Source organism: Pantherophis guttatus, chromosome 8 (assembly GCF_059756535.1).
Source record: "Pantherophis guttatus breed Tessera chromosome 8, ASM5975653v1, whole genome shotgun sequence".
NCBI classification, from domain to species: Eukaryota; Metazoa; Chordata; class Lepidosauria; order Squamata; family Colubridae; genus Pantherophis; species Pantherophis guttatus.
This window is the reverse complement of record NC_142070.1, coordinates 79199451-79225420: the sequence shown is the minus strand read 5'-3', so window position 1 is coordinate 79225420 and position 25970 is coordinate 79199451. Positions and strand designations below refer to the sequence as shown.

The 25970-nt window shown below is 40.9% G+C and overlaps 1 protein-coding gene across 5 annotated transcripts in view; it reads left to right on the top strand.

Moving 5' to 3' along the window:
* PDS5A (PDS5 cohesin associated factor A) overlaps positions 1 to 25970 on the top strand; it is a 61881-nt gene that overhangs the window by 26083 nt on the left and 9828 nt on the right. For all 5 annotated transcript variants that reach the window (XM_087875439.1, XM_087875437.1, XM_087875438.1 and 2 more), the window contains exons 8-29: positions 1361 to 1501; positions 3331 to 3446; positions 4204 to 4298; positions 4795 to 4940; positions 5663 to 5814; positions 6376 to 6489; positions 6981 to 7062; positions 8931 to 8979; positions 9067 to 9206; positions 10000 to 10115; positions 11595 to 11700; positions 13439 to 13599; positions 14507 to 14630; positions 15667 to 15825; positions 15943 to 16011; positions 18502 to 18638; positions 19757 to 19880; positions 20349 to 20553; positions 20757 to 20871; positions 22726 to 22858; positions 23641 to 23760; positions 25419 to 25481. In XM_087875439.1, coding sequence (XP_087731565.1) covers positions 1361 to 1501; positions 3331 to 3446; positions 4204 to 4298; positions 4795 to 4940; positions 5663 to 5814; positions 6376 to 6489; positions 6981 to 7062; positions 8931 to 8979; positions 9067 to 9206; positions 10000 to 10115; positions 11595 to 11700; positions 13439 to 13599; positions 14507 to 14630; positions 15667 to 15825; positions 15943 to 16011; positions 18502 to 18638; positions 19757 to 19880; positions 20349 to 20553; positions 20757 to 20871; positions 22726 to 22858; positions 23641 to 23760; positions 25419 to 25481 — 2667 coding nt within the window. The remainder of the gene's footprint in view (positions 1 to 1360; positions 1502 to 3330; positions 3447 to 4203; positions 4299 to 4794; positions 4941 to 5662; positions 5815 to 6375; positions 6490 to 6980; positions 7063 to 8930; positions 8980 to 9066; positions 9207 to 9999; positions 10116 to 11594; positions 11701 to 13438; positions 13600 to 14506; positions 14631 to 15666; positions 15826 to 15942; positions 16012 to 18501; positions 18639 to 19756; positions 19881 to 20348; positions 20554 to 20756; positions 20872 to 22725; positions 22859 to 23640; positions 23761 to 25418; positions 25482 to 25970) is intronic.

Here is a 25970-nt window from a genome sequence, read left to right as displayed (position 1 = left end):
CTTGACTACCAGAACGTTAGTTCACAATTTGCACTGAAGTAGAATGCTAATCTTTTAACTTGTAGCGTCCTTCTGAAATACACTTGTTGCCCAAAATATATCCCACAGGATAATTTTGCTTTATGATTTCAAAGATTACCATTCCATTTTTTTAAAAAAGACTCTTAGTGTCTACAGTAGTGGCCAAAATTGTGGAAATCTTTTGGGGAAAGTGTATTTTCTAAAACTATCTAATAACACCACTTTTTTTTTTTTGGAGTAGTACCATAAAATATATCAATGGAAAGAGAATTTAATCAAGAATGTAATGCAATAACTTTTATGAAGGATTTGCTATTGGAATAGCAATTACAGGATAAAGAAGAAAAGTGAAACACGTAGAAAAAATGAGATATACAAAAATTATCACCATAGAAAAAAATGAGATATACAAAAATTATCACCATGTCAGTGAATACTTAGTTGGGTAACCTTTAGCATGAATGACAGCCTTACAACGTCTTCCCATGGAGGGAACCAAGTCTTTGAGTTCTGCAGCTGTTATCATGTGAAACCAAGATTGAATGATGGCTTCTATTAACAGGGTTTTATTGCTGGGTCGCTTCTGACTAACAAGTTTCTTTAGTCGGCTCCATAGATTTTCCATTGGGTGAAGAAGGTCTGGGCTATTCCCAGGCCATTCCAGCAGTGGAATAGGATTATCTTGAAACTCCAAAAAAAAAAAAAAAAAAAAAGTAGTGTTATTAGCCATCAAACTTCAAAAATATACTTTTCAAAAGGTTTCCACAATTTTGTCCACTACTGTACACATTTTAAAATTGGCTCTACTGCTTGAGACAGGAATTTTTAATGCCCTTTGCTATCTTGAGAATCTTGGTATCCTATAATCTGCTCCAACATATGTGTGAGAGTGATAGAATTTCATCTTTGATACTGTCCGTTGAATAGAAATTGGAACCACAATTCTGTTTATTTACTAATCGAATTTATACACTGCCCCGTCTCACTGCCGAAGCGACTCTGGCTGGTTTACAAGTTACAAGCAATAAAATCCACATAAAAATCCATTCTGAAATAGACAAAGTTAAGATGGAGGGAGCGCCCTCAAGCCACTAGCCATCCTTAGGATTGTGTCCCACACTTGGATCTCTATACTAGTTGACACAGCCGGGTCTTAGCCAGAAAGCCAGCCAAGGATGATGGGCAACCATACCTTAGGGGCCAAGAGGTCCCATTGGGCAGGAGGGATGCTTTAATACAGAACACAGTTTTGCAAAAATGTGATGGCAACGATCAGTTTAAATGTGTAGGCGCTTTGAAAATATTTACTTTTTAAAGCAAATGTTTTCTCTTTTATTAGTTTTTTAATCAGGTTTTGGTACTAGGAAAGTCTTCTGTGAGCGACTTGTCTGAGCATATATTTGATCTAATACAAGAACTTTTCGCTGTCGATCCTAATCTTCTGCTGTCTGTCATGCCACAGCTGGAGTTCAAGCTGAAGGTAAGAAACCGCAAATTCTGCATGAAAGGATTTGTATGAAAGTCTGTAGCATTTGCATAAGGAAAAGTGAGTTTGGCTTTTTTTAAATGCGTTTCTGCAAGTTGCTGAGGTGGAAGTACAAAAGGGCAGAGGGGCTGAGGTTGCATTGCAAATGCGTGTTGGCAGTTTTGACATTATGATTAAGGACAGGCAGGCATGAATCTGAGAGGTTTTCAGAACAAATTTGTTTCCATACTTGCCAATGGAAGTAACTATCTTGGACAACTTCCAAAGAATCGTTGCCATGCTCATGAAACAGAATAAGTAATACCATCCTAGGCTGTATCTCAGAAGGATGGCATTGGGAGCTATTGGTGGCGCAGTGGTTAGAATGTAGTATCGCAGGCTAATTCTGCCGACTGCCAGCAGTTCAATCCTGACCGGCTCAAGGTTGACTCAGCCTTTCGTCCTTCCAAGGTCGGTAAAATAAGGACCCAAATTGTTGGGGGGCAATAGGCTGACTGTACAACCGCTTAGAGAGGGCTGTAAAAGCACTGTGAAGCGGTTTATAAATCTTAAGTGCTATTGCTGTCAAAATCACAGGAAGTGATAGATCACTCTATATTGCACTAGTGAGGCCATGTTTGGAATGCAGGTAGTCCGCAAGTTACAATCACAGTTGAGGCCAAAATTGCTATAGCTAAGTGAAACAGCTGTTCTGTCTCATTTTATGACTTTTCTTGCCACTGTTGCAGGGGTGAAATCCAGCAGGTTCTGACAGGTTCTGGAGAACCGGTAGCGGAAATTTTGAGCAGTTCGGAGAACCGGCAAATACCACCTCTGGCTGGCCCCAGAGTGGAGTGGGAAAGGAGATTTTGCAATATCCTCCCCCCAGGAGTGGGGAGGGAAAGGAGATTTTGCAATGTCCTTCCCCTGCCACGCCCACCAAGCCACCATTCCCACCAAGCCACCTCCACAGAACCGGTAGTAAAAAAAAAAAATGGATTTTACCACTGCACTGTTATTAAATGAATCCCTGCAGTTGTTAAGTTAGTAACACGGTTGTTAAGTGAATCTGCCTTCCCCCTTGACTTTGCTTGTCAGAAGGTCACAACGGGATCACGTGACCTGTGACAACGGTCATAAATATGAGCTGGTTGCCAGGCATCTGAATTTTGATCATGTGACCGTGGGGATGCTACAACAGCCGTGAGCGAAAAAGGGTCAGAGGTCACTTTTTTCAGTGGCGCTGTAACTTTGAACTGTCCCTAAATGAACAGCTGTAAGTCGGCTGTATGTTACTCTACATATTGATTAAAAAATGGTCACAGAAAAAGAGACATCCCTATGAAGAGATACCTCAGTTCTGGCTGGACAAAAATTGGCATACAACATAACGTGTGTTGCAATATCTCCGTGGTCATGTGATCATAAATCGGCCGCTTGGCAGTTGACTCATAGTTATGACAGTTGCAATATCCCGGGGTCATGGGATCATCTTTTGCAATCTTTTGACAAGCAAAGTCAATGTGGAAGCTGTTTCACTTAACAACCCCTGTGGCTAATTTAACAGCTGCAGAGATTCACTTAACAACAGTGGCAAGTAAGGGCGTAAAATGATGCAAAGCTTACTTAACATCTATCTCACCTAAGCAACGGAGGTTTTGGGCTCAGTTGTGATCATAAGTCAAGGACTACCTGAATTGAACCTGGGAAAGGATTTCAAGAGGAGTGCGTAACTTTAAACTACATTGCTTCGATGTAACTTACTTTGTGGAATGAGAGCAAATATTCCGACTTGCTTAAATGTCTGTATATGTACATTTCACTTTTTTCTTTTTAACTGACAGAGCAATGATGGAGAAGAACGCTTAGCTGTCGTAAGGCTTTTAGCAAAGTTATTTGGTTCCAAAGATTCGGATCTTGCAACACAAAATCGTCCGCTTTGGCAGTGTTTTCTTGGCCGGTGAGGAACTCACCTATATATATTTGGTTGGGTTGATTTTAGCCATTTTTTTCCCCAGTAATACCTTTTAAAAAAACTTTTACTTGTTTTTAAAAGCCCTATATAAAATTTGTAACGCAGTGAATACTATGTGTACTTACTGTATTATAATAAATGACATTCAGATCAGGGGTGGGTTCTACTTATCTTTACTACTGGTTCGCAGCGGGGCCGCACGCATGCACAAAAGCGTTTTGATGACATCGGGGTTGGTGGGCGGAGCCTCTCACCGTTTTTATTACCGGTTCTATAGAACCGGTGCGAACCGGGGGCAACCCACCACTAATTCAGGTAACATATTTTGAAATTGAAATGCCATCTATAATTTCCATGTTTTAGCCAAATAGATTTTTTTCCCTTGGTTTTATACATTATGCTGTTATCATTCCTTGAAATGATATGCATGTACTGTACAGTGAATACATGTTTGCATTTACATTCACCTTCAATAGTTGAATGTAGTAATTACTTTTTGTTTTATTTTAAGAAATCGAGTTTGGTTTTGGGAAATCATCCATTTTAATTTTCCTGTCTTTTCTGCGTTTTAAACTGAAAATACTTTTTGTTCTATTTATTGTGTGGGATGCTCGGTATGTTGGATTATGTATTTGCAGTATGTAGCATTCTGAAAGTATATTTTCATAAAAGCATATTTAGTTTATTGCATTCGTCACTGAAGCCAAGTATAATTTTGGATTTATATATTCCTCTCTTTTAGATTCAATGATATTCATGTTCCTGTGAGATTAGAAAGTGTGAAATTTGCAAGTCATTGTTTAATGAACCATCCAGATTTAGCAAAAGACCTCACTGGTAAGATATCTTAATTCAGAAGAATTGAGGACAATAGGTTCAAAGAAATAACGTGGAGATACAGCACTGGTTTGATAATAATCAAAGTATCGTTAATTATGAGGCTTAAAAGGCATGTTGGAGGTATATTTCTTCATAGAAAGAATAGCAAATGTTAATGATGCTTATATCTTGCACCACCCAACATATAAAATAAGAGGAAGGGTTTATCAATCCACCTGTGAAATGCAGTCACATTAGCAACTCAGTGCAACAGGCTTTGTAGAAATGAGACCTTCCATTGTCATCCTTTGTTAGTTACCTGCCCACTTTTTATATGTATTTCCTGAACTTACAGTTAGAAACAGGTTTTGTTGACACTAATGTTGACTGTCAATGTGTTCAATATTAATTTTAATATTCCTGAAGGCTTTGCTCTTTAGTTGCAGGCGTATGAACACATAGTATTTTTCAGTAGAAGTTATACATTTTTCTTTTCTTTTCTTTTTTGAAATAGAATACTTAAAAGTCAGATCCCATGATCCAGAAGAAGCCATTCGCCACGATGTCATTGTCACAATCATCACTGCAGGCAAAAGAGATCTTTCTTTAGTCAACGACCAGCTCCTTGGCTTTGTCAGAGAAAGGACACTGGATAAGCGGGTAAAGTCTCTTGCATCTTACAATTTCCACATTAGAGGCTCCCTAGATGTTCTGAGCGCGTGGATGGAAAGAAATTTCATGCTGTTGTGTTAAAAATGAATGGCAGTTATTGAAAGGAGAGTTCAGTTGCCAGCGCCTCCTTTCATCTGAATATAAAAATTGATGAGCTGTTTTATGTTGACAAATACGAAACTGATATTTCTTGTCCGGGAGTCCGTCCTCTGTGTGTTTGAGATCATTTCCTACCGTTGCTGCAGTGTTTTTCACAATAAAAGTAGTTTCCCAAAAGTTTTGGGTGCTGCATTGATTTTATCATTTAGAAGTTACGATCTCAATGGTCTATGAAGATTCTCAGTCATCCAGATTGTAGTTGTCCCAACGATGCTTTTTCAAAATGCAACTGGACTTCCTTTGTTTTTCTTTTGAAGAAGTTTCACTTCCCATCCAAGAAGCTTCCTCAGCTCTGGAAGAAGTTTCTTGGATGAGAAGCGAAACGTCTTCAAAGAAAAACCAAGAAAGTCCAGTGGCCTTTTGAAAAAAGCACCTTGGTACCATCTCAATCATCAATATGGTTTTTATAATGCCTTTAACATAAAGAGTGCTGACTTTTCTGTGGTAAGTCAAGCTACAATTTTTCTGACGTGTCCTGGTCATTAATTTTTAAGGCGAAGCTGTTTGTAACATCGCCTCCCTGGGCTTGTGTTTCTTCTTCTTCTTTTAAGTGGCGGGTAAGAAAGGAAGCGATGATGGGACTCGCTCAGCTGTACAAGAAATACTGCCTTCACGGCGAAGCTGGAAAAGATGCGGCAGAGAAAGTCAGCTGGATAAAGGATAAACTTTTGCACATATATTATCAGAATAGCATTGATGATAAGTAAGTGAATGGATCTGCTCTTTCATCATCTTTTAACTACCCCATAATCCTTTGGGGGGGGTGGAGTCTGGGCAACTGAATGGAGCTAGCAGAGTGTTTACTGTCCGGATGCCCTTCCTGTCGCCAATGCGGAGTTTTGTTCAGCAGATATATTCTCATTGTGCCCAGAGAGAGAAATATCTGCCTCTGCCTAGGATCGAATTCACAGCCTCCTGATTGTGAGGCGAGAGCTCCACCTCTAGGCCACCGCACCACTCCAATGGATCTGCTCTTTCCCCAGAATAAAAGCACAAAGCCAGTCTGACACACACACACCCTATCCTTTCTTTATTAGAGACCAGCTACAGGGCTGGTCACTGACATCTGGCAGATACAAGATCAAATATCCCGCCTTCTCATATGTATCACGGGAATGGATTGCCTCCCCTTGGCCTCTTTGCCTCGCAGAACTTGCTCTGCCATACGTACACGTGTAGGACAGTTTCCCCTTTTTTAAAAAAAATTAAAGATATTAAACTCTCGTGCAGTTTAAACCATGGCTGCGTTTATCTTCCTTTGCAGATTGCTGGTGGAGAAAATCTTCGCTCAGTATCTTGTTCCTCATAATTTGGAAACCGAAGAGAGGATGAAGTGCTTATATTATTTATACGCTAGCTTAGATCCAAATGCTGTTAAGTGAGTATGGCTTTGACTGGGACAACTGCTACATTTTTAAATCGGTTTCACCCGTAATTTTAAATATCCCGCGCGCAGGCGTTTTACGTTACGTGTCTCGTAGCTCAGTGGAGTTTCTTCTCTGGTGCGATGGCCAGTGTGTTGAAGTCACTAGCTCCATTGGCTATTCGGTAGAATTCAGATCAAGGCAGCCTGCTGTTCTTCAGAACTACTTAAAAAAATTGTATTTTGCAATAGGAATTCTTAGGTCTTTTTGGTATACGTGCATGTGGGAGTCTGAATTAAAATTAAGTAAGAAAAGATAGGAATCTGGGACTCAAATATGTGCCTAAACTTTGAAAAAAAACCCAGGACATTACAGAGGGTAGAAGAGCTATCTCAGTTTTAAAAAGCTGCTGGGTGGAGAATACCATGGAACTCCATATGCTATGTATGAAGTCACATCCCCCCCCCCCAATGTTTTAATATATTTTTCATGTCTTTATGCCCAGGGCACTGAATGAAATGTGGAAGTGCCAGAACATGCTTAGGAGTCATATGCGGGAATTGCTAGATTTGCATAAAACACCCACCGTAGGTTTCAAAATAACATAACTGTTCTACTTTGCATGCTTTGGTTTTTTTTTTTAATATTGCTGTATTTTAGAATATTAATATTCCCTGTCTCTTAAAATTGCTGTGTTAAATAACTCTGAATTTGTTCTTTGAACGCTACCATTTCTCAAAATAATTGCCTGTTAAGAGCTTTATAATGAGATATAAATATGGGAAAATTTGTGGCACAAAGAATGATATGGTATCATCTTGATGTCTTTTCTTATAAGGGCAAACTGCTACCCCGTGTTTCCCCGAAAATAAGACCCTGTCTTATATTTTTTTGAACCAATAAGTGCTTGGCCTTATTTTCAGGAAGGTCTTATTATTTTGGGGCGCATGGAGCAAGACAGGGTTCCTCTTGCCGTCTTACCTGGTTTCCAGCTCTGAGTTTAAATATTTTTGGGGTGGGCTTATTTTCGGGGGGAGGCTGCTTTTAGCGCATGCTCTCAAAAGCCTGATTGGGCTTATTATCAGGGGAGGTCTTATTTTCGGGGAAACAGGGTACTAACACTCTATAGGTAGTCCTCAACTTACAACCACAATTGAGCCCGAAATTTTTGTTGCCAAGTGAGATATTAGTTAAGTGAATTTTGCCCCCATTTTATCACTTTTCTTGCCACAGTTGTTAAATGAATCACTGCAGTTGTTAAGTTAGTAACACGGTTGTTAAATGAATCTGACTTCCCCATTGACTTTGCTTGCAAAAGTGTTAAGTGAATCTGACTTCCCCATGACACTGCAACCATCATAAATGTAAGTCAGTAGCCGTGTTTCTGAATTTTAATCACATGACCATGGGCAGGCCACAACGCTCATAAGTGTGAAAAGCTCATAAGTTGCTTTTTTTAGTTCCGTTGTGACTTCGAACGGTCACTAAACTGTTGTGAGTAGAGGACTACCTGTATATATGCAAAATATGGATGGACTATGAAAAGAACAATCTTTTAAAACATTACAATCTGGCTTTTACAAGCCACCTGATAACAGCTATACTCATTTATTGCCAAATCTTAAAAGTGGGTTGGGCTGAAAATTGTTCATTTATGAACAAGTCAGAGAAGGGTTACACCAGCGGCTCCCAACCTTTTGGGCAGCAGGGACCGGTTCCATGGGGATGTTGTGGCAGCAGCCTAATCAGAGGAGGAGGAGGAGGCATGGGAGTCAGTATCACCATCAAAGCAACATGAGAGCTCCGAGAGGGAAGAGGGAATGGAGCTGGCAGAGAGAGAGAGAGAGGGAGGGAGGGAGGGAGGGAGAGAGAGAGGGGGGGGAGCCTGGGCCGTCTGTCAGCCCTCAGTTGGAGAGTCAACAGCCCCCAGGTCTGGAGTTGGTGATGAGGAAGAGGAGGAACAGCTGGGTCCAGTGCCTGATGCACGGATGCGCAAAAGGCAGAGGAGAGGAGAGCAGTGGAAATCTATGGGCCGGTCCTCAGGACGGAAGAGCCACCATTGCTAGCGAAGCCCCACCCTAGCTCTGGGGATCAAAGATGGGGGGGTGAATAGGTGTGGCAGACAACTATTCATCTCCTTGCCGGACAGACTTGTTGAGAAAGAAACATTTTGCCGGGGCTGCTAGCGCTCCTAATAAAGGAATCTTTGGTTTAACTACAGAGGGTTTGTCATGTTTGGGGAACTGGGTCAGAACAGGAGAAAAGTTTTTCCACAGACCAGAGGGGGCGAGGTTTGGCGTGCTGCCTGCATCCCACGGATGGGGTTTCACTTGTTTGCACGCCCCGGTTTCTGGCATGTTGTGGCCCGGTGCCAGTCCACAGACTGGGGGTTGGGAACTCCTGGGTCACGCGACAAATCTTCTGTGTGAATTCTCATCTCAACTTCTCCTTTCAGTCAGAAGCAAACAGTGCTGCTATGTTTGGGAAGCTGATGACCATAGCAAGTAAGAGCTGTCGATTAGAATTCAATTTGATAGTGTCGCTCGGAAGCCGCCACTCGGAATTGACACCTTTCCATTATAATTCCCTAGAAAATCTTCCGGATCCTGGAAAAGCCCAGGATTTTGTGAAAAAGTTCAATCAAGTCCTTGGTGATGATGAGAAACTTCGTTCTCAACTTGAAGTGCTAATCAGCCCTACGTGTTCCTGTAAACAGGCAGATATCTGTGTGGTAAGGTTTTTTTCTTTTTTTTCCCTAAACACCGATACCAACCTTCAACTTAGAACATTCCTGAAAAGTTTGTAACAACTTAGGATTCTGCCATGATAATAAATCAGAGTAGATGGACCACCTAGTTGATTTTTGCTGAACTCAAAAAATCTAAGCTGGAAATATCAGTGAAGTCCTCGGGAGATCACTTGGAATCAAGAGGTAGTCCTCAGCTTACGACCACAATTGAGCCCAAATTTTATATTGCTATGTGAGTTTTCCTCCTTTTAGGACTTTTCTTGCCACAGCTGTTAAGTGAATCACTGCGGTTGTTAACTTAGTGACCTGGTTGTTAAGTGAATCTGGCTTCCTCGTTGACTCTGGTTTGTCAGAAGGTCGCAAAAGGGGATCACGTGACACCCCCCCCCCTCCGGACACTGCAACCGTCATAAATATGAGTCAGATGCCAAGGGTCTGAATTTTGATCACATGACCAGGGGGATGCTGCAAGGGTTGTAAGTGTGAAAAAAGAGCAGTAAAGTCACTTTTTTCAGTGCCGTTGTAACTTTGAGCGGTCACTTAATGAACAGTTGTAAATTGAGGACTGCCTGTATTTTATGTGTTAAATTATATTCCATTTTTCTACAAGTGCAGATGGCTTAAATAGGAGTCTCCTTTTAATCTCTTGGTATTAATATTTATTTTCTATGTACACTAAGAAAGCAGTAGGATTTTGAAAAACTGTTCCTGTTCAGCGTATTGTGTGAGCACTTTTTCCTCTTATTATCAAATGACTTAAACCTTACTGTTGCAGAGGGAAATAGCCCGGAAGCTTGCAAATCCTAAGCAACCAACCAATCCTTTCTTAGAGATGGTGAAATTTCTTTTAGAAAGAATTGCTCCTGTGCATATTGACTCAGAAGCTATCAGGTAAGCACACTGCATGTTGCAATTTTCACAGCACAACTTTAATATATATATTAAATATATTCTTTTATATTCTTTTAATTCATAGGTTTAAATGTATAATATTTTTGTAGTCAGGGTTTTTTCCTATGTAGATCAAGTTGTTAAATGGCCATAGTGGGATGATATCTCAAATCATCACTTTCAGGCTTGTCAGACATTTTGTGTTGTTTGTTCTGAGACTTATGGGAGACTGGGATAGCACTATTTCTGTCTTTTTGGACTTCATTGGCCAGCCACACCCATATTTTATGAATCCTCCCTGTAAAGGTCAAATATTTATTCTTTTAATTCATAGGTTCAAATGGATAATATTTTTGTAGTCAGGGTTTTTTCCTATGTAGATCAAGTTGTTAAATAGAAAAAAGACAGAAATAGTGCTATCCCAGTCTCCCATAAGTCTCAGAACAAACAACACAAAATGTCTGACAAGCCTGAAAGTGATGATTTGAGATATCATCCCACTATGGCCATTTAACAACTTGATCTACATAGGAAAAAACCCTGACTACAAATATATATATATATATGTATATGTATATGTATATGTATATGTATATGTATATGTATATGTATATATGTATGTATGTATTTGGCTGCTTTGAATACAGGTACCGTATTTTTCGGAGTATAAGATGCTCCAGACTATAGGACGCACCTACCTTTTTTGGTGAGGAAAAGAAGAAAAAGAAATCTGCCTCTGCCTCCCAGCAATTTTGCCTCGTTGCAGCAAACAGCAAATAGCCTGCTTTACTTTCATTTTCGTTTTCAGCATAGCTTGATTAGCACAAGAAAAAAAAATGCTCCCAGCAATTTTCCTCCTTGCAGCAAGCAGCAGAGGCTCACGCAAAACAGCTGAGAGCAAAACAGCTGAGAGTCGGGAGGCCAATCCAATCAACTTGTGCTAATTAGGCTGTGCTGAAGCTGAAAGGAGCTGTTTTTGCTTGCTGCTTGCTGCAAGGAGGTAACTGCTGGGAGGCAGAGGCCAAAGGGTGGGGGCCAGTGGGTGCGCGGGGCTACATTTGGTGTATAAGACGCACCTACATTTTCACCCCCTTTTAGGGGGAAAAAGGTGCATCTTATACTCTGAAAAATATGGTAGTTCTCAAGTTATGAATGGCCATTTAGCGACTGCTTGGAGTTATGGCCATCTCCCTTGTGGTCACATGACTGCATTTCGGGCGCTTGGCTCAGCTGTTTGCAGCCCGAATTACGACCATCATGAGGCTCAGACTCCATGATGGTCATAAATTGAACACTATCCTTGATCTGGAGAATTGTGAAAATAAGCTTGTCGGATACGAATGAGAACGTCGGGTTTGCTAAATAAATGGATTAGTTGTAAAAAAAAGAAAAAAAGAAATAGATTGAATGTATGAAACATACAAGCAGTGATTCTTCATGTAACTGAGCATATATGTATTTTGAAATGTCTTGTTTTAGTGCATTAGTAAAGCTGATGAATAAATCAATAGAAGGGACAGCCGACGATGAAGAGGAGGGTGTAAGTCCTGACACAGCAATCCGTTCGGGACTTGAACTTCTCAAGGTACTCCATGTTAAATCTCTCTGCTACTAGTATCCCATATGAAATAATCGGGGTCCGACCCATTCCAAAACATTTTTGGCCCAAAATCAGTGTTTTCTTGCCAGTATTTTAAAACTTTTTTTCCAGCAAGACTTGGGTTATACTAGAAATCAAATTCAGCAAGTGATGCAGCTGTTTAGTGAGACTAACATTGGCATAGGTCAAGTTAAAATCACATTTAGAATGAAAACTTAAAGATTTCAGACTCTAGAAAGTGTGCAGAGAGGATCAAGAATGATGATTAAGGGACTGGAGGATAAAACATATGAAGAACGGTTGCAGGAACTGAGTATGTCTAATTTGATGAAAAGAAGGCTTAGGGGTGACACGATAGCAGTCTTCCAATATCTAAGTGGTTTCCACAAAGAAGAGGGAGTCAACTTATTCTCCAAAGCACCTGAGGGCAGGACAAGAAGCAATGGATGGAAACTCATCAAGGAGAGAAGCAACTTACAACTAAGGACAAATTTCCTGACAGTGAGAACAATTAATCCGTGACATAGCTTGCTTCCAGAAGTTGTGAATGCTCCAACATTGGAAGTTTTAAAGAAGAGATTGGATAACCATTTGTCTGAAATGGTATAGGGTTTCCCGCCTGAGCAGGGGGTTGGACTAGAAGACCTCAAAGCTCCCTCCAAACTCTGTCTATTCTATTCTATTCTATTCTATTCTATTCTATTCTATTCTATTCTATTCTATTCTATTCTATTCTATTCTATTCTATTCTATTCTACTCTACTCTACCCTACCCTACCCTACCCTACCCTACCCTACCCTACCCTACCCTACCCTACCCTACTCTACTCTACTCTACTATTTTTTAGAAGACAGTTTCATTGACTTACACTGTTTTTTTCCTTACACTTAAAATGATCTTCTCTGAGAAGAAATTATAGCTTTCCTAGATCAGACCTGGGCATTTTACAGCCTCTGGCTCATCTGTGATCCTTTGTCTGGCCCTGGTGGATGGCTTCCCACAGACAGTCAAAGTCCATGGGAAAGCCAGTTTCACTTAACCACCGTGTCACTAATTGAAAAAGTGCAGTGATTTACTTCACAGACGTGGTGAGAAAAGTCATAAAATGGGGCAAATTCACTTAACACATTTCTTATTTAAACAACCTAAATTTTGGGGTTCACTTGTGGTCGTAAGTGGTGTTTGCATGAAATGCATGCCTACACACCTTCACAGTCCTATTGGTTTGGCCCCTCAGTTTCTCCAGATGGGCCCCATTGGGAAAATGGGGGCACCTACGGGGGCACCTACGATCTGGAACGAGCTCCCCCCGGAGATATGGAGGATTCCGGATCTGCGCACCTTCCATCATGCGCTTAAGACTTTCCTATTCCACCAAGCTGGCCTGGCCTAAATCTTCTCCCCTTTTTAATCGTGAATTTTTAAATGTAAATTTTAATTTGTTTTAAATTATGGGGTATTTTAAATTCAGCCAAATTATTTAATTCGTTTTTAATTCATTTTAAATTTTTGTATTTATGTGTTTTATCTCGTGGCTGTTCACCGCCCTGAGTCCTTCTGGAGAAGGGCGGTATAGAAATTTAATAAAATAAAATAAAATAAATAAATAAATAAAATGAATTGCCCACCCCACTGGTCTAGACGCATATAACCCTGTGCCACTCTTTCAGATAACCAGCTTGCCTTGATTAAAATGTTTTTTGGTTTGATATGTATCCATAGGTTTTGTCTTTCACACATCCTACCTCGTTCCACTCCGCAGAGACATACGAATCTCTCCTACAGTGCCTCAGAATGGAAGACGACAAGGTGGCAGAGGCAGCCATTCAAATATTCAGGAATACTGGCCACAAAATTGAGACCGATCTGCCTCAGATACGATCGTGAGTGCATTCTGACTTGCTTTCCCTGAGGAAACATGTTGATAATGAAACATTCCACCTTTCGTACAGGGCCATATACTGTATGTACAATCTCTTACTGATGCAAATGATTGCAGGTAGTCCTCGACTTAACAACAGTTCGTTTAGGGACTGTTCGAAATTACAATGGCACTGAAAAAAGCGACTTACGGCTGTTTTTTCACACTTGACTGTGGCAGCATCCCCACGAGGATGAGATCAAAATTTGGATGCTTGGCAACTGACATATTTATGACAGTTGCAGTGTCCCAAAGTCAAGTAATCCTCTTTTGAGACCTTCTGATAAAGTCAAGGGGAAGCCAAATTAATTAATGTAATTAATATATTAATTAAAATTATATATATATGTGTGTGTGTGTGTGTGTGTGTATTTTTTAATAATGAAGTTGTGGAAGTGTTAGTGCATTGGGAAAATTTAAAACAATTGAACAGTTTTAATTAATTAAAACTGATATATATTGCATTTTTGTAGAAGAGGTATATAGTCTCCTCTTTCAAAAGAAGATTCCTGAATATACCCACAAATTTATTGAGGGACTTCATAAAGTTCAAGCACTTCATTTTAGTTTTTAATTCACATTTTGTCTCCAGTACAAGATAACAACTGAAAAATTATGCTAAAATAAATATTCCATTTTTTGTTCTATATTAACTTTAATAACAGCAGTTAATAAATCCCTCCAAAATATTTATTTTATTTCATGTAAGTATGAGTATTTATAAATACTTTTCATTGTTTTAAAATGTTTTTAGTTCTTTTAATTGTAGTATTGTTTTCAAAATTGTAAGCCAATTCAGAGTCCTTGACTGAGATGGGGGGCTATAGAAATTCAATGAATGAATGAATGAAACGTATGTGTCTTTACAGAACCCTTATTCCAATCTTGCACCAGAAAGCAAAGAGAGGAACACCTCACCAAGCCAAGCAAGCTGTCCATTGCATACACGCCATATTTTCGAATAAAGAAGTTCAGCTTGCTCAAATCTTCGAGGTAACTTTCTGCTACTGCCTTCAGAAATACTGTCAAAAATTGGAGCCCCCTTATTAATGATTGTTACACCATGGAATTTCATAAGAAATCAAATTAACTTAATTTAATTTGGAAAAAAAACTGAACTATTTTTACTCCCATAAAAATAGTACTTAGACTTATATACCGCTCACAGTGCTTTAGAGCAGTGGTCCCCAACCCCCGGTCCGCGGACCGGTGCCGGGCCGTGGAGTACCTGGCACCGGGCCGCGCAGCGGCCGGGGGACATGAACGCTGCAGCACAAAGGCTCCTGGGCCATGCGCAAAAGCTCCTGGGCTGTGCGCAATGGGCCGTGCGCAAAAGCTCCTGGGCCGTGTCCCCACCCCTGCGCGCGCTCAGCGGGCCGCGGCGATAAAAAGGTTGGGGACCACTGCTTTAGAGTCCTCTCTAAGCGGTTTACATAGTCAGCCTCTTGTCCCCAACAATCTGGGTCCTCATTTCATTGACCTTGGAAGGATGGAAGCTGAGTCAACTTTGAGCTGGTCTGGATCGTACTGCAGGCGGTTGGCAGAATTAGCCTGCAATACTGCATTCTAGCAAGGGGTGGGTTCTACTTACCATTACCACCGGTTCGCAACGGGATCGCGCGCGCGATCACCTTGCTCACTTGTGCGCCTTGGCGCATGCGAAGATAGCTGATGACAACATCTGGGATGGTGGGCGGGTTTCCAGCCAGTTTTACTACCGGTTCTTGCGAACCGGTCCGAACCAGGGGCAACCCACCACTGATTCTAGCCACTGTGCCACCAGGGCTCTCCAAGCAGCAAGATAAATAAAATTTCATTTGACTTTCTAGTAACTGGAAAATTAAAGGCAAAATGTTAGAGATTTTTGGAAGCTATTCTAATGTACTCTTATAACAGTATATTAAGAAACTGAGCCTCCATTGCATTGCATTAAGTTTATTTAATAAACTTAATCAAGGCAGTACAATAATTTATTTTTAAAGACTATCCTAATATGCAGTCGTTAATCTTTTGTTTTCTCTCCCTTCAGCCTTTAAGTCGAAGTTTGAATGCTGACGTTCCGGAGCAGCTCATAACTCCTTTAGTTTCCTTGGGTCACATTTCCATGCTGGCCCCAGACCAATTTGCATCCCCCATGAAATCCGTAGTTGCAAATTTCATTGTGAAAGATCTTCTTATGAACGATAGGGTAGGTTGAGTATAATTTTTCCCAAATGCGATGGGAAGGGGGGAAAAGAACAGACGATTAGCATCAGTATTGAAACGACTGTCTTTGATAGATTTTTAATCGTTTAAAACCTTGCAGTCTACAGGTGAAAAAAATGGGAAATTGTGGTCTCCGGACGAAGAAGTCTCCCCAGAAGTCCTAGCAAAGGTATGTAGTTCCTTTAACTTGTTGTGGCCCGCCGGCAGCCAGTGGAGCTGGCAGCAGAGTCGGACAACGAGGAGATTGGGGAGGAACATGGGCCAGTCCTGGGGGCTGGGGAAAGCTCGGACGAGGGCTCTGCGTCAGAGGCAGAGAGGGAGGTAGACAGCAGTGAGGCAGAGGAACAACTGGAGCCTGTTCCCACTGTGCGCATGCACAGAGCTGCCAGAAGACAAGGACAGCTAAGAAAGCAGGGTCGACTTGGAGATAAAGCCACACCTTGGAGGTGATTGGCCCCTCCCATAGGAAACAAAAGAGGAGCGAACGGGGAGTGGGCCTTTTGCAGGAAACAATTCTTTCGTTCCGTGACTCTGAGAGACTCTGTGCCAGGTTTTGCCTTGTACTGCGTTTGGAAACTGGTTACCTGGCAGCTTTCCAAGCGAGATAAGGTTTGTGTTAATAAATATTACTTTGAAAAACTGTTTGGACAGGCCTTGCTGACTGTGAATGAAAGGAATTCACAGTCGTGTAAATAAAAGAGGTTTTGCCAGGACCAAGACTCTGCTTCCTGCTTTTTAAGGGAGCCTAGTTCAGAACAGAACTATGAAATACTAATAACCCATGAGTATTGATATACGTTCTGTTAGTTACATGAAAGCGACATCTTGGCTTTTGAAGAAATTCCATTTGGTGTGTCTGATTAAAAAAAAAAGGCAGTTTGCTTTCTGTTCTCCTGAGAAGTTTGCATTAAATGCTTTTTGAAGAGGGTCCAATCATTAACGGGCTGCCTTGAGGACAAGAAGCAACAGGTGGAAGCTTGTCAGAAGGGAGAGCCAACCTGGAACTAAGGAGGAATTTCCTGACAGTGAGAACTGTTAATCAGTGTCTCCCGAAATTGTGGATGCATCATTGCTGGAGGGTTTGCAAGAAAAGATTAGACAACCAAATTTCAAATTTTCAAACCCTTATTGTCAATGCACAACATGTGTACATTAAGATTGGCTGTGTTGTGGCCCATCAGCAGCCTATGCAATTAGTAGCTGATTCAGATAGCGAGGAGGCTGGTGTGGTGCTGTGCCAGCAGCCTGTGCAGCTGGCACTCAAGTCAGACAATGAGGAGGCTGGAGAAGATGTGTTGCCAGAGGCAGGGATTCAGCCAGGGCCTTCAGAACCTCCAGAAGCTCCCATAAGTGAAGAGGAAGAAGAGGAGGAGCCTCTTCTCGATGCACGAGCGCACAGAGCTGCCAAAAGGCAGGAGTGGCTCCTCAGCAGGAGGTCTCCTCGAGAGTAAGGCTTGGGGCTAATTGGCCACTCCCTTAGCCTATTTAAGGAAGGACGACGACTGAGGCAATTTGCAGGGAACAACTTCGTTCACATTCCTTCGCGTCTTGATTCCAGAAACGTTTGATCTGGCTCTTGTTTATCTCTTGTCAATTTTCCTGCAAATTGCTTCTGGGCATTCTGCCAACCACAGTAAGATTACGGTTATCTGAAATACTGTGCCTCAGAATTGAGTTATTATTCTTTGGATTCTTGTCTGCTGTTAATGAAGTTAAATTAACAGCCCTTGTTCAGAAAAGACTGATTTAAATTGTACTTGTGTTCGAACAACTACTCAGAAAGCTCCTTAGTAGTCCTTAATTAGTTAACTAAGGTTTGTATGGATTTTGTGTGTGCTGCGTTCTTTGGGGTCGGTAGCTGGGGCAGAACAGGCTTGGACCATTTATCCGGGATAGTATCAGGACACTTGCTTTGGGGAGGGTTAGACTAGAAGACCTCCAAGGTCCCTTCCAGCCCTAGGATTCTAGGCCAGAAGATGTTGCAGCTTTGCACAGTCTTCCCATACAGAACAGGGTGGCGCCTCTCGTGGCTTTGAACCATATTGGGCCATCTCTGCTTTTGCGTTACTTACCATACTTTTTGGAGTATAAGACACACTTTTTTCCTCCCTAAAAGAGGGTGGAAATGTCGGTGCGTCTTATACACCGAAAACAGCCATTTTTGGCCTCCTTGAAACCCCGCCCCCGCATATCCCGTTTTCACGAAAAACTGGCCAGTTTTTCGCAAAAATGGGATGCACAGAAGGTTTGGGAGGCCTGCAGAGTGCTCCTGGGGGCCGGGGAGGGCAAAAACTTTTTTTTTTTCTTGTTTTCCTCTTCGAAATCTTGGTGCGTCTTATACTAACAATGCCTTTTAAATGATTTTAAATTTATATGTTTCTTAAATTTTTTGGCCAAATTGAGATATTTCCTTTTAATTTGTTCTTAATGTTTATATTATGTGTTTTTATCTGGCTGTACACCGCCCTGAGTTCCCAGGAAGAAGGGCGGTATATAAATTCGAATTAAAATAAAAAATAAATAAATACTCCAAAAAATACGGTAGTTTACTTTTCTGGCAATGGTAACCGTAAGACCTGTCCTTTTCCTTTAGAACTGATTCCCGAGGACCGGAAGTGAAACAGACTTCCTCACAGCAGTATTCATGTTTTTCTAACAGGTTCAAGCCATTAAACTCCTGGTGCGTTGGCTCTTGGGGATGAAGAACAACCAGTCCAAATCTGCAAATTCAACGCTTCGGTTACTATCAGCCATGTTGGTCAGCGAAGGAGACTTGACAGAACAGAAGAGAATTAGGCAAGGCTTTTGACATACGTCACCTCTCTGATCTCTTTCCTGCGTATCAATGTGCCTCAATCAAGGCAGCCAGGGACATCTGTTCACTCAAGGGAACAAAGGTTCCCTACTTTGCATCCCCTTGCTGAATTTGGAATACTGAAAACGCACAGACGTTCAGTGTGGGCTGAGCTGTTCAAATTTCTCTTCAGTACGAATGAGAAATGCAATCTTTTTGAATATTCTATGCTATATGTCAGCACTTCAACCTGCATTTACTCTAGTGCTGACATAAGAAGGAGAAGAGGGGGCAGCTGGCAAGAGGACGCTTGGCTTCTCATCTACTTATTTTCCCTGAAGATAATATCCCCTAGGAGATGAGATGGGAGGGGGGACATTCCTGGGAGCTGAAGTAGTAGATATGGGGAGAGTGATTTGGAAGATGGCCAATGAGACGCAGAGAATTGGGGAACGGAAAGGGAAGGTTTGGGTTCAGGAAGTCAGTGTTGGCTACGCCACAATCGGGGACAGGTTGTCGTGCTTAATAAAATGAAAGATTTCATCAAAGACTATTTGTTTGGAAATGCAATTTATTTTATTTGAGACGACATCGAAATCTGACACTATATATATTTTAGACTCTGTAGAATACAGATCAAGCAGACTTTATGGCTGCTTTAAAGGGAGGAAAAATAGGATACTCGGTAGAGTCCATATTGGGGGGAAAAAATAGAAAGCTAATACTGAAGTATTTACTTTCTAGCTTGCACGCAGCTTGATTTGGAAATATCAATCCATTCGCAGCTGAGTTGTAAAGGGTGCTGATTCAGATCTTGCAGAAATATAAGACCTGCCCGTGGGTATAAATTTTCACTTTTGGACTTTAAGTCAACGCAGAATGTTAGCACAAAAATTACAATCTATAAAGATGAACAAAATAGCCAAAGTTGGTAATGAAAATCTGTGTTTGTTAATTAATGTGAGACTTTTAAGAGAGGGTGATAACTGTCATCTCAACCAGAACACATTGTATCAGTGTGATACATTTTGTTAAATGAGTGATCAGCCGAATTGTGTGTCTTCGGATTTAAACGTATTTGTCTTAGAAATTGTACTTTTTTTTTCCTTCTCATTTACAGCAAATCAGACATGTCGCGACTACGGTTGGCTGCTGGCAGTGCCATAATGAAGCTTGCCCAGGAGCCCTGTTACCACGAAATTATAACACCAGAACAGTTCCAGCTCTGTGCACTGGTCATTAATGTAAGGAGCTTGTTTCAAGCACTGTCTGAAGCGGGTAGCAATTTGAGTTAAAAACAGGATAAAACTTTGTGTTTGGGCTGACTTGCCTTTCTCTCTGTGTGTGTGCACCGTTCTTGCTAGGAATCATGAAATGGAAACAAAAAATAAAATTAAATAGATTGTATTAATGATTTACCTATAATACCATAGATCAGTGGCTCCCAATCTTTTGGGCACCGGGGATGGGTTCCAGGGAGAAAGGTTTTTCCGTGGACTGGAGCAGGCATGGTTTTGCATGCTGCCTGCATCCCCGCAGATGGGGCTTCGCTTGTTTGCGTGGCCCGGTTGCTGGCGTGCCACGGAATGGGGGGGGGTTGGGGACCCCTGCCATAGATTAACAGGCTTTTAACATCTCTTATCACTGTTCTGAAACTTAGCTTGCCTTCTTCTTCTTCATTGTTCCCTTGTCCTTGTCTTCTCCTCATATAGGATGAATGTTACCAGGTGAGGCAGATATTTGCTCAGAAGCTACACAAGGCACTAGTAAAATTACTGCTCCCATTGGAGTACATGGCAATATTTGCACTGTGTGCCAAAGACCCTGTAAAAGAAAGAAGAGCTCACGCTCGGCAATGTTTGCTTAAAAATATAAGCATACGGCGAGAGTACATCAAGCAGAACCCCATGGCAAATGGTGAGTAACGTTTGCTTCAAAGATTATTTTTTCTCTCTCACAATATTTCTATTTCTGTTTATGGCTTTGTAAAATATATCGCCTGCATATTCTTTGCTTGCTTTGCAGCAGAAAATTCTCTGATACTTAGTAAATGAAAGTTTGTATGCCAGTTACTCATGTATGACCTTTAGCATGATGTCTTTTTTTCCTTCTTCTTCCAGAAAAACTCGTATCTCTGCTGCCCGAGTATGTGGTGCCATATATGATTCATTTGCTGGCTCACGATCCAGATTTTACAAAACAGCAAGATATCGATCAGCTTCGCGATATCAAGGAGTACGTGTCACCCTTTATTTAAACGTCTTTAAAATGTTGGATTTCAATTGCTAAATTCCTAGACTTTTAAAATACAAAATTTAATGTCCTGATTTGTTAAGAGAAGAGAAGAATAATTGTCACCTCTGACGCGCTTGCAATTCTCCAAAGTATTCAGCTTCTTTTGCTGCTTCTTTTTTTTTCTTTTTTGGTACATCTTTGCCATCTGAATATTTGTCATTTGAATTTCATGTGGGAACTAGTGATACATCAAGGGAGTGAGTCTGAGAGAACAAATAGTATCATCGTTCTTTCATTTTTTGATTTCCTAAGCATAGTAATTAAAGATTCAATGTGCCAGTGTAAAAAAGTAGGAAGGAATTAGGGCAGGTTATTTCGTTCGATAGAAGCTAATATCCCTAAATTAATTAACTAAAACAAGATTTGGAAATGAAGTTGGATTCCTTTAAAGCTTGCTTACTTTTATAATAAAATGTGACAAGTGTGAAAATATGACAAATCAACAGCCAACTACTTAACTCCTACTGATAATGTTGCCTAGTTGACAGTGAAATGTCTGCAAGAAAACCAAGTTCAGAATTCCATCTGAATAAAGATTCAAAGGAGTTCTCATCATTAATTTACCAGTTGTTCTTAGCTTTATCAGCAGAATTCACTCAGTATCTTGAGACCATTCGCTACGATTTTTTTACTTCAAAAATTATACACAAGTGAACTTAATGCTGTGTTGTTGCAGTAGAGTTTCTGGGTTTTGTTAGACTGGAAGGATATTTTCCAAAATATCAAAATCTTCTGGTTTTATGTTACTGATCCCTATTGCCTTGAAAAGGTTCTGTTCCATGCGGTATTACAGGTTGTCCTTGACTTACAACAGTTCACTTAGTTGACCGTTCAAAGTTACAAGGGCACTGAAAAAAAGGGACTTATGACTATTTTTCACACATACGACCATTGCAGCAGCCCCATGATCATGTGATCAAAATTTAGGTGCTTGACAACTAGTTCATATTTATGACCGTTGCTATGTCCCAAGGTCACGTGATCCCCTTTTGCGACCTTCTAACTGGCAAAGTCAATGGGGAAGCCAGATTCACTTAACAGCCGTGTTACAAACTTAGCAGCTGCAGGGATTCACTTTGTAACTGCCAAGAAAAATGATAAAACGGGGCAAAACTCACTTAACAAATGTCTCACTTTGAAACAGAAAATTTTGGGCTCGATTGTGGCTGTAAGTCGAGGACTACTTGTACTAACTACATTTACAGATTATATTTTTCCGATATGAGCACTCCTCTGAACTTCATTAACCTTACTTTGTAGGTCCAAAGTCAAATTCTTTTTTACCCTCTTTTGCATGGGGAAGGGAGTCACAGAATTCTAATATATATCAGTGTCCAGGGTCAGGTCTGCTGGAGTTCCTATCACAGTGATGGCTAACCTTTTTGCCATCGCATGCCAGGAAGGGGGGTGTGGGGGAGGTTTGAACGGGTGTTTGCCCACACCCATAATTCTATGTGGGCCATTTCAGGCCTCCGGAGGATCTCCGAGGGGGTGGGGAAGGCTGTTTTCATCCTCCCCAGATGCATAGAGAGGATCTGGATCCAGGTGAGAAAGAAAAACGGGCCTTCCCCACCCACCCCAGGCCCTTCGGAGGCAGGAAACAGCCTGTTTCCCTACTTCTGGTGGGCCCAGAAGGTCCGAAAATCAGCTGGCATGCGCGCCGGAGCTGAGGTGGGGTGCCCACTGATATGGCCACGCGTGCCATAGGTTTGCCATCACGGTCCTATCAGGTTAAAGTGTGCCTTTTATCTAGAGAAAAGTGTTTTTATATCTTTCTGGCATTTCGGTGTTTAGGTGCCTGTGGTTCATGCTGGAAGTTTTAATGACCAAGAATGAAAACAACAGTCACGCCTTCATGAAAAAGATGACAGAAAGCATCAAGCTTACCCAGGATGCCCAATCTCCAGATGAGCCAAAGGCCAGCGAAGTAAGAAATGTGAAGAAAGAGAAAAAGAGGGTTTAAAGTCAGTTTTTGAACGAATGGACAAAACGCTTCAGGCAGTCCCTCATTTCCCTCCAGAGAAATTTTATTTTATTTATTTATTTAGCGTATGGCTGGTCACACACAGTATTTAAACACTTCATTTTTAGAGGTTAAAACATTTAAAACAATTTTTTAAAAAAGCAGTAAGAAAACCTAAGAGGAAAACAGAAATAACATTTCAGAGTTTAATGTCGAGTTTGGAGATCCAGTCAGTAGCTGTCGTTGTTATGCATTTTCTCTCCAGAGAAAAAATGAGGTGTAAGCATTTTGTGTTAGCAATCTCAAATAACAGAAAAAGAAAAAAAAAAGTTAGTTTAACTGTTAGCCAAGCTAAGTGAAAATAGCATTTTGTAAGGGGGGGAATATTACAGCTGAGATTGTCAAGCGTATTTGCCGAAAGTAGAGTGAGTGGCACATTAACAGAATAGCAAATTATGTTAGCAAAAATAGCACCTAATTTGGTGGGAACTTGAAGATACATCATGTGTTCTGTGAATTGTGATTTTGTGAGCCAGGATTCTCTGGATCAGGCATCACTTAAAATACGTTTGCTATCTTGGACCAAAAGGATGTCTTCAGTTCGTTCCCAAGTATAATCCAGTGAAAACAAAAAGCATAACACTCTTAACGCTAGGTGACTTATTGATGGGGATTAGCAGATGTTTAGATTACAATGGCAAAATAATGTCCAAATTTCTCTTGTGTTGGTTTCCTTTGTGCTTCAGAAACTCTACACTGTATGCGATGTAGCCCTCTGTGTAATCAACAGCAAAAGTGCTTTATGTAATGCAGAATGTCCAAAGGATCCGGTATTGCCAACTAAATTTTTTACGCAACCTGAAAAGGTAAGTTGGCAAGCAGCCAAGTCAAATATTTGAGTTTATTCTTTTATTTAAGTGTTCCTTCAAATATGCCAAGAAAAAAATTTGTGCCATGTTTTCTAAATTGTCTGTTTTTTTAAGGTGGTTACCTGAATAAAAAACTGTATTCCTAAATTCTTTTCTCTCCAGTGGAAACATAATGCTGAAAATGTTTTACAGTTAGTGCTTGTTCAGACAAACTTAGTTTCTAACACTAAGCAAAGAAAAAAAAAATCCTGTGTGTATATAATATGTGGATGCAGAGCAGTCTTTATATCCAATGTATTATATAAGCCAATTGCCATATTTTTCGGAGTATAAGACGCACCTTTCCCCCCTCTAAAAAGGGGTGAAAATTTGGGTGTGTCTTATACACCGAATGTAGCTCCCCCCACCCACTGGCCTCCACCCTTTGGCCTCTGCCTCCCAGCAGTTTACCTCCTTGCAGCAAGCAGCAAGAAGAAACAGCTCCTTTCAGCTTCAGCACAGACTAATTAGCACAAGTTGATTGTCTGTTGGATCGGCCTCCCGACTCTCAGCTGTTTTGTGGGAGCCTCTGCTGCTTGCTGCAAGGAGGTAAATTGCTAGAGCAGATTTTTTTTTTACTTGTGCTAATCAAGCTATGCTGAAAACGAGAATGAAAGTAAAGCCGGCTATTTGCTGTTTGCTGCAACGAGGCAAAATTGCTGGGAGGAAGAGGCAGATTTCTTTTTCTTCTTTTCCTCCCCAAAAAAGGTAGGTGCGTCTTATAGTCCGGAGCGTCTTATACTCCAAGAAATACGGTATATAAAGGCCAAGTCATAAAAAGGAAGAAGTAGGCAGTAAGATCCATTTTAGCTTAAGCACATATAAAATGGGCCTTGGTGGTGCAGCGGACTAAAGTGCTGTTAAGTAGCACTTAGCTGCCAGCTGCCCGCAATTACTGCGAGTTCAAATCTCACCAGGCTCTAGGTTGACTCAGCCTTCCATCCTTTCGAGGTAGGTAAAATGAGGATCCAGATTGTGGGGGCAATAAGCTGACTTTGTATAAAAAAGAACACTGCTTGGGGGGGCCGAAAGCCCTACTAAGCAGGTATATACAAAAAAGTATGAAGGCTATTGCTTAACGCATTGTAAGCCGCCCTGAGTCTCCGGAGAAGGGCAGCATATAAATCGAACCAATAAATAAAATAAATAAATAAAAATGTCCATGGTTCTTGAGATCTTTATAAACGTAGGCTATTCTGAACTGCCCCATCCAGTTTTTAATTTATCCAGTGGGAATTTGAAAATACTCTAAAGCAAATGGTTCCTGAATTGTTCCCTTTTTTAAAAAGTCGTTTGCAGCACAGTATGATAAATAGCTTTCAGATATGCCGCATGAACACAAAGTAAGTCCATCATTGAATTTATGGCACTTATTTCACCCTTTGTGGGTTTGTGATTCCCCCGTGCTGTCGGGGGAATTCGGGAGTTGAAGTCCACAAGCCTTAAGATTGCCAAGGTCGGTCACCCCTGCCTTACATGAAGTTTTATTTATTTAAGGAGAAGCAACAGGGTGGGATTACTGTCAAACTGAATAACCAGAATCTGAAAATACTAAAGGCTTGATTTTTCAATTTAACAATGAAATGCTTTCCCCCCCCGCTTCCTTTTCTTTGAAGGATTTTTGTAACGATAGGAATTACATCTCCGAAGAATTGAGAGTTCTTCTTTTAACAGGAAAGGTATTGTTTTTATGGATCTAATTCTTGATTTGTAACAATATAACACAGTATATCACCTGTCTTTCAGTTTCGAGGAAAATTAAAAATAGGTTGTAATCTGGATTGTTAACGGAGAGGAAATCATAAGCGTTGTAAGGATGGAATTTTTAGGATTGTATTCTTCAAAGCACTTAGAATTCTACTTCAATAAGCTCTTAATTTGGAAGGACGCAGCTAGCAGAGCTGTGCATTCCATCACAAGTTTGTGCTGGCAGGATAATAATTTTCAGTTATACATAGCGCATATATACTACCGTGTTTCCCCGAAAATAAGACCCTATTTTTTTGAACCCCGAAATAAGCTCTTGGTCTTATTTTCGGGGAAGTCTTATTATTTTGGGGCGCGTGGAACAAGACGGGGCTCCTCTTGCCGTCTTACCTGATTTCCAGCTCTGTCTCCCTAACCCTAACCAGAGGAAATGGCGGGGACTGGCTGCGCGTGCGTTTAAA